The 14,461-nt window shown below is 41.1% G+C and overlaps 1 protein-coding gene across 1 annotated transcript in view; it reads left to right on the top strand.

The window, feature by feature from the left end:
- The window catches only part of RAP1GAP2 (RAP1 GTPase activating protein 2), a 949,148-nt gene that overhangs the window by 898,000 nt on the left and 36,687 nt on the right, over positions 1-14,461 (top strand). The window contains exons 16-17 of the mRNA XM_082245390.1: positions 3,436-3,522; positions 4,713-4,847. Coding sequence (XP_082101516.1) covers positions 3,436-3,522; positions 4,713-4,847 — 222 coding nt within the window. The remainder of the gene's footprint in view (positions 1-3,435; positions 3,523-4,712; positions 4,848-14,461) is intronic.

Genomic DNA, 14,461 nt, shown 5'->3' with positions numbered 1-14,461 from the left:
ACACCACATCACTTGCTCATGGAGACACAGACGGATCATGGGGCTCAACAGCAGGTACATTGCGCCTGTCACTTTTACCCATCTGCCCACATAAAGGATTTTGACCATCAAAAACGGGTAACAGAAAAATGCTGAGCCACCTGACTCTTTCTCTCCAGAAGCGTCACTGCTGAGGCCTTAATCTTGGCTCCTGGCTTCTGGTCCCTCAGACCACCTTACACAGTATCACTGTGTTTCCAATTTTGGCCCCCCCCCCCCTCAGCTCTCTTGGCTTTCTTAGTGCCCCTGGCTCTCCCAGCCATTCCAGTTGCATCACCCTGCTCCATTTTAGTAGATTCTCCTGACACCCCAGACTCACTCCTCTGAGGGTTCCAGATTCCTTCAATCCCCTGGACTCACCTAATTGTCTCCACTCTCTGTCTCCCAGACTCACTTAGCCATCTCAACCCTTTCTGTCCTATGGACAAGGAAACTCTCCTCCAGCATGGAGTGCTGTTGGGTGGATCATACCTGTCTCATCCCTGAACTATGCCCAAGTCCTTCATTATAATGGGTGTGCAAACCTGGACACTGGGTTGGAAATTTCTTCTGTCCAAACACTCTTTGAAATCTCCAAACTCCAGAACCCAATCTGGGAATGCCAAGATCAAGAGAAAAAAAAAAACAGAAAAATGTTTTCTCCGCTCACAATTGATATTCTGGTATCCCGCACTCTGCATAAAGGCAAATCCTGCATCTCTTTTTCCCTACTATACATAGTGGCAGAAAAAATTTGGTTGCACTAAAAACATGGCTTTTAGTAACACTTGCTGTAAGGTTAGGACATTATGGAGTTGATTTACCAAAACCGGAAAGTGCAAAATCTGGTGCAGCTGTGTGGGTAGCCAATCAGCTTCTAACTTCAGCTTGTTCAGTTAAGCTTTGACAAAAAAAAAAATGGAAGATGATTGGTTTCTATGCAGAGCTGCACCAGATTTTGCACTCTCCAGTTTTAATAAATCAACCCCCGTGCATTTGAATGGTAAACCTATTTAGAGTAAATAGGAATCAGTAGAACAAATCTGTGTGAGAAAAGCAGTGAAACTGATCTGTTATTACTGCAGATTTGTGGTTTGCTCTGCAAACAAGGTGGGTTATGTTCAGAATGTTCCTTTCCTACCCAGAAGCACATTTATTCATGTAATCCCTTTAAACGCAGACACCTGTCACAGCCTGCAGATACCTAGCAGTGACTCAGACAGTCAAGTAGGGAATGACTCAATAAAATTAACAAATCTGTCCCCTCAGTCTATTGCTGGGTACCCAGCAGGGGGGCAGGTCATCATTTGGAAAGAAAATCAGTGCCAGCTTTTTATAGTCAAAATATTAGTCATAATTTTCCCTCAGCTGTCATAAATGCATCAGCGTGTCAGCTAAGATGTCTGTGAGTTCCCGCTGGCCCAGGAGAGATTATCAAAGTGCTGAGAGATTTGAATACCAAATGTGTTCATTCCTACTCCCACCTTATTATCAGGGCACTGGACCCTGCCAATGCAGCGTGCATTGCAAAATTCTTTATCAGCATCATGTTGTTTTTTTATAGATGACATTTTACATGAGATATATACAAGTATTATAAAATCTTGCACCTCAATGTTGTATTTCAATGATTTAATATGCAAGTTCTATCACAAGAAACATCCAGCTGAATCCAAAGGTCATTGTAAAGCCAATGATAGTGCAGTGAACCCTGGTTCTTCTAGAAATGACCCTTTCCATGTAAAAGAACAGTCACCTGTCCCACTGGCCACACTGACAATCTTCATTCTGTTGAAGTCCTACCATTGCCAGAAGAATTTCCTGCAACGGACCGACCCTGCTGGTCCCCCTCTGCACTCTGTGGTTTCTCACACCAACCCCTTCTTCACTGCAGGACACGGTAGTGATGTATGAACCAGAGGAAGGAACCACAGTGTGCAGCAGGGGAAGCAGGCATACTACACACCTGGAGGTTTGTCGGATGCAGATTCTTTAGTAACATTTGGGAACAAAGAAGGGCACACAGGCAGGGGGCACATGTGAGTATTATCTATGTTCTTTTATTTAGATTCCCTTGTAGTTTTTTGTTTGGTGAAATTCCACAAAATTTTTTATTTTTGGTCAGGGAGGAAAGGTTAGAATTTCTGCCATTTTTTAATTGGTATCTGTGTTGCAGTTTGGGAGATTAACTCTCACTTCCTGTTTTGGACTCATTGGGTTAGAAAGTGAAAGGAAATGGTACAGTTATCACTGGAACAGAAGCAGGGGAGAAATATTTCGATGGTTTCAGCTGTTCTGTTAATAACCCATACATTTTCTCACTTCCTGGTATTTCTGTGGGAAAGGAAATGAGAAGAGATCTCCCTTTTGAGGGCATAGACAGGGAAAAATAGAGATTCTTACTTTTCTGCAATCTATACTAGACTAGTCTAAGAAGTTGTAAAATGTTAAATTTTTCAGGTAATGGGTAATTTAACTGTAATGTTTTATTTATACTTACTCCTATGGCATCCTTTATTCTGACTGCTGTAACATTACCCAAATTCTTCCTCTCTCTTTAGAAGCGCATGGGGGACTAATTCAATGCAAATAATACACAGGGGCCAGAAACGTTTGATGTCACCAGTGCTGCCAGCCACATTTTTACAGCTCTCTATCTTGCAATGAATGCCGTAGAGTTAGGCTAATGAAGACGCTACACTTCCCTTCCACAAGACTCCAAGACCATTTTTTTTATGTCCCTCTCTAAAGAGTACTAGTTCTGTAAAAATAAATCTCCACTTTTATTGAATACAGCACGTTCATATTTTTTTTTATTAAACCTACCTCAGATTTTGACATGCATTTGCAAACTCTGGTCAGCAAAATCCCATTGACTATAATAGAACACACGGCAGTTGAGAGGCTATGAATGACCTGCTTTGGAATGCGCTATGTTTCTTGGGACAAAGCATGTCTTATTGAGGAGTATTTGACCTGAAGGCAAGGGAAATCAAATATAGCCTTTTCATTTTGAGCACCAACTCACATACTTGATGCTAGTTGCTATAAAAAATAGATAAAAATAAATTGATAAATAGCACTACTCTGGTTACATTGCAGGAGCAGTACCCCCTAAAATAATATACAATAGATAACATAATTATCTGTACTAGAGAGGCAGCTACCAAAAAAGGTAAAACGATCACACTGTATTTTATCAGCTACTTTGTAACTAAATCTTTACTAGCAACATTACAGTTTTGCTTTTATTGGATGTTTGCATTTCACATATCGGAAAGGTGCCTAAAATGCTGAATATTACATGATATATTTTAGCAGTTCACAAGGTATACTATTGACGTAAATAAATATTCCTACTAAAGGCAAATATCTAACTAATATCTAACCTGTGTATTTGTTGATCTATTTATATAGAACGCAGAGTTCCGAGAGTTTTTGCTGACCAAACTCATTAATGGTGAACATGCCTGTTGCAAGTCTGACAAGTTTGCAAAGCTTGAGGTAAGCAAACGTATAAAGTGTATGCAAATACTGAGAACAAACTTCTTTAATTTGGTCTCTTTTGGCAGCCATACTGTTGTTACTGTTTGATCTTGGTTCAGGGATGGACTGCAAAGCTTTTGCTCACTTTTAATAGAACGTTTGATGTTTTGAAACTCACAGATTGTTACATATGCCATTTAAAGTAGATGTAAACCCTCACATATACCCAGTGAAGGGAACAGCCTCAGATGATACACGGAGATTAAACAAATCTCCCTACATACGTTTTATTTGTATATCTTCTGTCTTCTGCTTTCTACACTGTTTAGAAAGTGAACATCGTGTTAGAATTTTTTCTTCCTGTTCCAGCACACAACCCCTCTCCACATATGCAGAGGAAGGAAGCAACATGCAGAGATGTGCTGTGAATAGACCAGCTATCTGCTAAACTATCTCTATGCACCCACCCGACACAAATTTGCAGCTGCTTTTATCTCCTGTGTTGGAGATCTTGTCAGAAGTTGTCATGCTGATAACAGAGGAACGGAGGAGCAGAAAGACACGGGACATATGGGTTTTGGACAGAGATAGGTAAACACTATAGAGATATGTGCCCAGGCCAAATTTCATGAATAGGGTTTACATCCACTTTAAAGGGCTTTGTTATATATGTTTAATATTAAAATACTTTTTGATCCTGCCGGAACTCTCATAAGCTAATAACTTCCTGTACTCCTTGGCTCTGCTGACTGTTATGAGATAGCATCGTTCCCGGCTCTCTGTGTGGACTACTGAACACCTCTCCATGTGGTACCGAAGAGGAGAGGAGTAGGTATTCTGCAATCAAGCCTGATGGTGATAACATTGTTTGTCCATAGATTTATTACAGCGAGTTGACAGCAGTGACCGCTTAGGACAGAAAATATGTTACTGGCATGTTCACCAAGTAAAAATAAAAGAAAAAATGCCTTAAAAACCTAATGCAGTCATCTCCTTTAAGGACTAGTAAGCTGCAATATATTACATTTTTGTTCACGAGTAAGGAATTCAGGAGAATATAAAGTTGAAAAAACTTTGTAAATATGTAATTTAAATTACTTGCTCAAGTTACAGTTTGATAAAACACATATACAATAATTTTGTGTTATTTTTTACTATCTTATGGGGGGAAAAAGGTGTCTTGTATATAAACATCTTCTTTAACTTAGGACCGAACAAGAGCTGCTCTACTGGACAACCTGCATGATGACCTTCATGTGCACACACAGGCCATGCTTGGCCTGGGGCCAGAAGAGGACAAACTTGAGAATGGAGCTCATGGAGGATTCCTGGAGTCTTTTAAAGTAAGTGTAGGGAAAGACCTTAACCTGTTAAACTCCAGAGTCATTTTCTTAGGTCAGTGGGCCTATTAATTCAGTTATAACTTTATTTATATACTCATAAAGTGTAGCATATATTGTTTTTATATTTCTTTTAATGGAAATGAAGGCTTTCTTTAGGTGTTTTTGTCTCTAATTAGTTGATAACATTTCTATATATTTTCAAGACAAAAGGAATGAAAAAATAAAAAAAAAGACAGTTTGACCAGTGATCATTTTAAAAAGAAATGTTACTACAAAGATCAAATTATTGATTTTATCCTACACTTTGTCCTGTTTTTCTGGATACAAAAATGCTTCTGGTAAAAAGCATTGTGAGCATGGTAAAAAGCAAATGTCCATGGAAGTGATGCAGCAGTGCTGTGGTACAGGAGGACCATGAGTGCCTAAGAATGTTGTTTGTAGACCTTTGGACAAGTGAAACCAACTAGGAGGAATTAGCAGGATGTGCATGCAGGAGTGTTGGTCAGTGAAGGCACATCTAGCACTAGCAGAAGTTAAGGAAGACCTCTGGCTTGGCAGTGAGTTCAGGACAGTAGGGCCCAGCAATGACACCAGTGGGCAAGTAGCATGAGGATCTAATAGTAGACTAGAAAAGGCACTTGAAGGGGAATGTGGGACTGAGTCAGGCAGTAGCGTAATCACAGAGCAGGTCAAGGTCAACAAAAATATGCGCAGTGTGGTAATAAGTCAAAGACAGAATTAGAGTCAGAGATAAAGCTAATGTCAGAAAGCAGGTAAGCTGTAGTAGGGATCAGGGCGTAAAAGGAGTAAGCTAAATCTGTAATGAAAAAGCATACAAGAGGCCACAAGTCGGGTCATAAGTAACTTGCTATAGACCAGTCAGCACTGACACTGTGTCAGGCTGTCCCTTAAATAGTCCATTTGGTGCCAATACTGATGCTGGGTGTGGCACTACTCTACGTGCAGAGCCATGAGCCAAGATACATACATGAGCAGGTGCCCAGGACAGCTTGCTATCAGGATAAGGAGAGAGAGGCGCTTCTAAGTGCTGGTATCCAATTTAATACAATAAAAACAATAATAAAAACTTGCATAGAAGTAAGAATAGACAGGCACATCTGATGCAGTGATTGGTGTGAAGTCAAGTCCCTGATGTCCTCTGTGTCCTGCAGGGCAATGGCTGTATGGTCCCATCTCGTTGGTCTCTGTATAGAGCCAGCTGTACCATGATGAAAGGTCCGACCAGGGCGAGGCTCTGAATCGTGACGCCACCAGTGACCAGCTCTGAGCTTGCTTACCACTCGCAGCACGCGTGCTCAGAAACGCGTTGCTCACTGGTGACGTCACAATCCTGGTGGCGTCCCAAGCCTCGCCCTGATGGGACCTTTCAAAGCCGTACAGCCGGCTCAATACGGAGAACAATGGAATGGGACAATACAGCCACTGCCCTGCAGGACACAGAGGACATCAGGGACTTTACTTCTCACCTATCACTGCATCAGATGTGCCTGTCTTTTCTTACTTCTATGTAAGTTATTATTGCTTTTATTGCATTAAATTGGATACCTGCACTTAGAGGCGCCTCTTTCTCCTTCATCTCTATCACAGCTGGTTTCAGTTTTCCCTGGATGGTAGCCCTAAACTCACGGACTTCCTAGCCCATATCCAGCATATTGGATTGTAACACCCCCCCCCCCTTTTTTTTCTCTGGTACTTGTTTAACCTTGCCACCCCCTCCCCTCCCTTTGTACTGTTAGCTCTAGCGCCTATCCCCTTGTTATATACAGCTTGAAATGTTAAATTCATTGACCAGTTGCCACTTGACCAATTCTGTACTTCTGTAATTCTGTACAGAAAATGTAAGGATTCAGCTATCAAATGTACATATTATGTGTAATGTTTGTGCACATTTTCTTTCTATTTTGATCAAGACTACAGATGGAAAATGCAAAAACATTTTTGTTAAATATTGCATATGAATTTAAAAAATGCATTATATTCAGTCAGCAGATGCTGTTTTCTGCAGTTGTTTATGTCTTTGCTGTAAAAGATAGTGTAAAATGATATTCAGGTCTATTCAGAATACACAGCTGAATGAGTCAAATGGAGACAATTCCCCCACACTTCACATGGTTTCTAGATGGTAGAACTCTACATAGAATCCTAGTTAGAGAGTAACAATCCAAACGCTAGCGAGTACTGCTGGGCTGTGCTATTTGAAGATCCTGAATGCTCTGTGAATACTGTGCAATGAATTCAACCTTTGATAAATATACACCTATCAGCCATATCAGCAGCATGTAAACATGTTGTCCCTGAAGTTGATGTGTTGGAATAAGAAAAATGGGCATCGCAGTTTGTTGCGTATGGGGCTGTATAGCCACAGACTGATCAAGGTTCCCTTGATGACCCGTGTCCACAACCAAAAGTGCCTACTTTGGGCTTGTGAGCATTAGAACCTGACCACTAAGCAATGGAAGAAAGTGGCCTGGTCTGATGAATCACAATTTCTTTTACATCATGTGGATGGCCAGGTGCGTGTGCGTTGCCTACCTGGGGAAGAGATGGCACCAGGATGCACTATGAGAAGAAGGCAAGCTGGCGGAGGCATTGTGATGCTTTGGGCAATATTCTGCAGGGATACCTTGGTCCTGCTATTCATGTGGATAATACTTTGACATGTACCACCAACCTAAACATTGTTGCTGACTAAGAACAAACCTTCATCTAAATGGTATTCCTCGATGGCAATGGCCTCTCTCAGCAGGATAATGCACCCTGCCACACTGCAAAAATGGTTGAAGAATGGTCTAGTGGTGTCCATGCTTTTACAGGTCAGGTCAATTTTTTAGCGGAAAAAGTGGAACCTACTCAATATTAGGTGGGTCATCCAAATGTTATGGCTGATCTGTGTATATTACTTGTTTAAAGAATTTATTAAAATAATAAAAACAGTAATTTAATACATGTAGAAACTTATAAACATGTCCACTTTTCACTAGCTTTAAAGGAATATCCTAATCACTGAATTATAAACATTAAAATTAGCCTTAAAGCAGTATTACATTTTCAGGCCAGTTTGCAACAATTTGCCCCAAAAATATTTGCCAACACAAATTTGTACTGGCAGTTCTCTGCTCACAGCTCTTCCCAGAAATTCTGGAATGGGGATCACTCACTGTTTCTTTAGGTGACTTCCTTTTTCAGTACTACATTTCCCATGATTCCCTGCAGCCAGCTCATAATGCGCATGCATCCCCAATCTGAAAGTGCTTCAGCTGGTCCCGCCTTCCAAACCTTTGTAGTCCAGGCCAGGAGCGGACACTTCATTGTGACTCCAGGGAGTCCCTGTATGGAACTGTAGCCAGTCTATAGACAGAAACACCAGGGGCATAGATTTTGTTGCAAAAACAGGCTGCAGATAGAAAGGGAACTGTGACAATAGATGTACTTGAGGTATGGTGATGCTATGCTTTATTGTATAATGACCTCAAGAAGAGATAATGGAGATAATAGATATAATGTAGATAGGGTTTATTTGCTGTTTGTGTCCCTATTTGGGAGATTGCTGTTCACCTCCAGTATAGTGTTTGAGGCTGGGTTCACACTTGTGCGATGCAGGAACCAGCGGGATTCCTGTGCGGGTTCCCACATCCTACCTGAATCGCTGGCAGTTCACACTGACATCTGCGAGGCGCTGTGAGTGTCAAGTTATAGACACCCCCAGAACGGTTCACAGATTGCAAAGCGAACTGTGAAATGGTGCAGGAATTGGATCGCATGGGTGTGAATACCTATGCAATCCGATTCCAGTGCAGATCAAAAAAAGGGTCCTGCGCCATTTTGAAGCGAATGCGATTTTAGCAATACAGTTTGTGTGGCTGAATTTGCATTGCACAGGCATTGTATGTGATCTGCACAGCAATGCCATGTAAATCACATGCGATGCCTGTGATCTCACAAGTGTGAACACAGCCTCATTGCTGTCTGTGTCCCTATTCGGTAGACTGCTACTCATCTCCTGTTTTTTTGTTTTTTTTAATGGGGGCCACATTGAATAGGAATAGATCAAACATTTCCCCACTTCATATCTAATGGGCTGGAATAAAGTATCATGTTCTAGTGAAATGAAGATTATTTTGAATCTCTTTCAAGGTTTTTGTTTTTTGCTGTCTATGTCCCCATAATGGGGAATTCCTGTTATATCCTTTCTGGGTGAAAGAGATATCACAGAGATCGATGTTAGTAATCTCCTTTATTGGAACACAGGCAGCATTTACGTTTTGACAGTTCTAACCCTTCCCCACTATTGATAACAAAAAAGGCCTGACTGATGCTGGTGTTTAACCACTTGAAGACCAAGCTTTTTATGGCACTTTTTGTGTGTCATTTCCAACCCACTCCCATTAGATGGCAACTCACTAAATAATGTTACCCCCCCCCCCCCATTCTCATGGTTGGGCAAATAGGCTAGACAAGTCCCCTGAATGAAAATTCCTTAGTAAGCCAATCCACTTCTTCCTCCCTTTTGCAGTAGAGGTATACCTCTGTGGGTATACATAAAAGAGAAAGGCTCCACTAGTGTAATTTTGTCAAAACTCAATCTTTTATTAAAAATTAAATCCAATCAACTCATGTGTTAAAAACTTGTATCAAAAATTGTAATGCTCATGACATAGTAAGGCGACCCCCATTAGTCTCACCACCTCCACGCTGGCTAAGGGCTGTTTGGAGAGATGCCACTCGCTCTCACAATGATAATGTGATGATTTAGGCTGCTGTACAGTCATGCCCCAACGCGTTTTGTCACTTCCGACTTCGTCACATAGGGTGACTGTGCGGCTTGGCAACCTGGCTTATCACTACTCCGGCTCTAAACTGTTAACCCCTTCCAAGGTTACCAATTTCTAAGGATGTGCTGTGCACACACCAACACATGCAGCAGAGACACCAGCACGCCCTCTGTACAATTAACCCCTGATTTCCATGATAGAAACTAAGATTAATGACTAAACCAGTCATATGCAGCGGCTAGTAATTACCGATAATATGACAATATCCTACAACCTTGGTAAAGGTTACAGTCAACCTATATGGCAGAATAATACTATCTTATTACTAAGATACTAATAGACTTTTCTAGCCTATTTGCCCAACCATGAGAATGAGGGGCAACATTATTTGGTGAGTTGCCATCTGATAGGAGTGGGTTGGAAATGACACACAGTAGTGCTGGAGTTTTTTTGTGATCTATATCAGTGGTCCTCAATTCCGGTCCTCAGGGCCAACTAACAGGCCAGATTTGAAGTATTACCTTGCGGAGATGCAGACTTGAGTACTGCAATCACTGAGCAGCAAATTATATCACCTGGGATGTATTTCAGTTATCTTGCAAACCTGGACTGTTAGTGGGCCCTGATGGCCAGGGTTGAGGACCACTGATCTATATAACTGGGGTCTATTGTTTCCATTTGGAACTATTATTTTTCAGGAGGACAGTTATGGGATGACTTATTTTTGTTTTTTTTACTATTATTCATATACTGATCACTGATTTGATTTGGTGATACTATAGTGCTACTGTGGATTTACATATATGAGATTCTTTATATGCTTGTATTTCACTTATTTCGATATTTATTATTTTAAGTAGTGGCCTTTGTTATATTATTGGTTTACATTTTTTTTTTTATTGTTTTAGAGCACAGGGGATTTCCATTGTAATTATGGTACTTTTTGTTTACAAGTTTAAATCAGTATTTTTTGCTAAAAAAAATTACTCATAACCCCCAAACATTATATTATATATTATATATATATATATATATATATATATATATATATATATTTTTTTTTTTTTTAGCAGAGACCCTAGCAAATAAAATGGCAATCATTGCAATGTCACATGGTATTTGCGCAGCAGTTTTTTAAACACATTTTTTTTTGGAATGGTGACATACTACAGTACTTAAAAATCTCCATAGGTGAAGCTTTAAAATTTTTTATACAGGTTACCGGTTTATAGTTACAGAGGAGTTCTGGCACTACAATTACTGCTCTTGCTTTAATGTTCGCGGTGATACCTCACATTTGTGGTGCAAAGACCATTTACGTATGTGTTCGCTTATGTGCGCGAGCATGGAAGGAAGAGGGGACTTTACTTTTTTTTTTCTTATTTTTTCTTTTAAACTCTCCCATTTATTTATTTATTTTTAATCACTTTTATTCCTATTACAAGGGATGTAAACATCCATTGTGATAGAGATAAGGATCAGAGGTCCTATTTATGGAGGGTTCTGGGGTCAAAAAGACCCCAAATCTCTCCTTTACCTTTAAGAGGAAAAGAGAAAAAAACAAGAAAAAAAAATCATGACATCGATCCGGTCCTCCAAGGCCAAAGAATCAATCGGAGACAATCTGGTCTCTCTCCGCCTCTGTGACCAATCCACCACTGTCTAATCGCCAGTGAAAATGGTATGCCCAAGGAAACACTGGCAAGCAGCGTCGGTGGGACGTCCCCTCCTGCTGCTTCTAAAAGCAATCCAGTGGCTAATGACCGCTTTCATTAGAAAGCTAGCCGCCGGCTGCAAAGAAAACAAAATCCCAGTTTATGGTTAATGGCTTCAGCCATAACCTTCGTAAATCACTTGCAAACCATAACGTATACAGTATATACGTATTGCGGTTGGCAAGTGGGCTGCAATCAGAGCCAAACCAAGGCTTGGTTATACCCACATATCAAAAGCTCTGCTTTATCATCCACAGAATTTCTTTTTTTTGTCATCAATGGTGTTGATTTACTAAAGGCAAATAGACTGTGCACCTTGCAAGTGCAGTTTCACATCTGCTCCAGAACTTAGTAAATAAGGGGATCTCTTATGACTTCCATCATTCAATCATGTGCAGGCAAAAATGCTGTTTTTTTTTTTTTTTTTTCCCCCTGTATGTGATTGGATATTTTTTGCAAAGTGAAGCTTCACCTCATTTACTTAGCTCTGAAGCAAATGCCCTTGCAGAATGGCAACTTCCCTTGCAAAGAGCACAGTCTTATTGCCTTTAGTAAATCATCCCCAATGTGTCATGGTACATGCATAAGAAATGTAAAAAATAATAAATAAATGTATATATTGTATGTATGCTTTCAATTTCTGAAAATACATTTTCTTCTAAATAGAGCAATGGATTAAAATAAGCAATGTTTTCCATTAAACATGAACACATATATACATATATAGAGTGCTTTCTCTAATTGACATCTCATGACCAGATGGCATGTTCAAATACTGGGATCCCTGCCAGTCCTGACATTTACTGTGCATACTAACATCTGCAGAATGGTTAATTAAAGCATACAGCTCTGATTTTTAACAGTATTTAAATTTCAAACCTCAGCCTTTGAGTTTGATCAGCATTTACCCCCCCCCCCCCCAACCTCCACCTAGAAGCTGAGCCACTTTGGCGGATCACTTTGGCTGCCATGGCTATCTGACAAGGCATTTGACTTGTATTAATACACTAGGCGCTCTTTAATTGCTTGGGAATGCTGTCTTCATTACAAGGCCACTTTCAATTATATTTTGATTTAAGACAAATAAGGTGTTAAAAAGCAATATGTTATTCTCTAAATCACAGGAATGTAATTTGGATCCATTTTACAGCAGTACAGATTAGTTAAATGGGTTGTGCAGGCAAAACCATAAACATTCTCTGGAGATTGCTTAGGGTTAAAATGTATTGCCAGTTTTTAATTCATGTGTGCCTTTTTTTGCAATGCATACTCACTAGGATCAAAATTTGTCCAGTACTTCTCCTGTGTGTCACAGGAATGAAGTTCATTTTGCACTCCAGTGACCTGTTTTCAGCACACAGTGGGCTGAAGTCCGCTGTCAACTGACGTCACAGAGCCGGTCCAGGTTCAGACAAGATTACGACCTTGGAACCGGAATCCGCCCACATGCCTAGACTGGCACCCGGCTCAGGCTGAGAGCCTGAACCAGCCATTCCCTCTACAGCCCAGCACTCCAATGAGCGAGGAGGGGGCAGAGCAGAGAGCTGCTGACTGACTGACTCAGGGAGATGTGAGAACCCAGCGATCTGCGGAAATAGATCGCTCCTTTCTCAGAGTCAGAGCCGGCAGGGGACAAAAGCACTTGACAAATAGATGGCGGCACTTCCAGCTAAAAATCTTCACTTTATTCAGAATCCATAAAAAATCGAGGACACGAAATGCACACACATCCCCTAATGATCTCAGCATACGCATTTCACACACCTGTGCTTAGTCATTGCTGTGCTGCCATTGTCTATTTGTCATATGCTTACGTCTGGTCGTGGACCTAAGGCTGGCACCCGGCATCCTGTGACAGCATTAAAATATCTCATACTCCACTTGTAGCTGTGTAACATCTTGTGTTACATTTGAAGGGGACAGATGCAGCATCGGACCGATGCTGCATCCACCTAGGTAAGTATGGATCTAAAAAAAAAAAAGGCCATACTTCTCTTTTAAGGGTATCTGGATCATGTGATGGCACTGGTGCTTAGGGATTGGCCCCACACTATCACATGGGGTTTGGGAGAGTCCTTAGCTAAGCTCAGACAGACTTGGAGCTTACATAGGGCTACTCCCTTTTTTCTCCATCTGTTGTTTTGTCCTACATGTCCAAAGTACTGGTTCACTTTAACACAGCCGTGATCGAAAAACAAAAATAAGGCTCCATGAAGACTTAAACAGTGATTAACAGTGACCTGCTATGGGTTCAAATGATATGTAGCCTGTTCCTTCTGATCATGTCTGTGTGTGCGGCCGAACCTCGTCGTGCCTAGCCTGTTATTGGTGGGGTAGGACACAGACAAAAGATAGCTCCCACTGAGTCACACCAAGCTTACACATCAACTATTCTGGTTGTCAGGTTTGGAAAGTCAGTTAAAACACAAATATTAGACCTCCTCCAATATGACAGTCCTGGGGTCTAGCAGCCAATTGCTAGGCCAGAGCACAGTTACATGACAGAGGAAAGGGAGGTCACCACTCTCCTTTCTTCTGACACTAGCCAACACTGATGATTTTAGTACCAGCTGTGACCAGAGTTCCTCTATAAAGTAAATGGGACCCCAATGGATCGGAATTTATAGTAGATGTGAGAACTAGCATCAAAGGTAGAGCGTTTAAGGACACTGCCACTCGCTTGTCTTCTTTTTAAGGGTTTTTCATGCTCATTTTTTAATAAAAAGAAATTTCAGAATAACACAAACATAGGTTTCCCTCGCAGGGGTTTTCAGCATTTCTCCTCCTTTACCATAAATAACATATAGCCCTCCTGGCTTGTACTTGCAGCGCTGCTGCTCTGGCCTTAAATGCCAGACCCTTGTCTGCTTCCTACAGACTGTTTACTCACCAACCAGGTACACATAGATAGCAGCCTCGTGCTGCATTGACTCCCATGTGGAGCCCTCCTGACTCCTGGGCCAGACCTCCCGTCAGGTCCTTATTAAAAGCCCAGCACACACCTGACTAATTAGTATGCTGGCTATACTGAATAGCTGGACCCAGGATTGGAGATTTCATCCCACCTGGATCACTTCGAAATTTCCAGGCTCCAGGTCCCAAACTG

This window comes from Pelophylax lessonae, assembly GCF_965119305.1.
Source record: "Pelophylax lessonae genome assembly, chromosome: 2".
Classification (NCBI taxonomy): Eukaryota; Metazoa; Chordata; class Amphibia; order Anura; family Ranidae; genus Pelophylax; species Pelophylax lessonae.
This window is presented reverse-complemented; position numbering and strand designations above follow the sequence as displayed.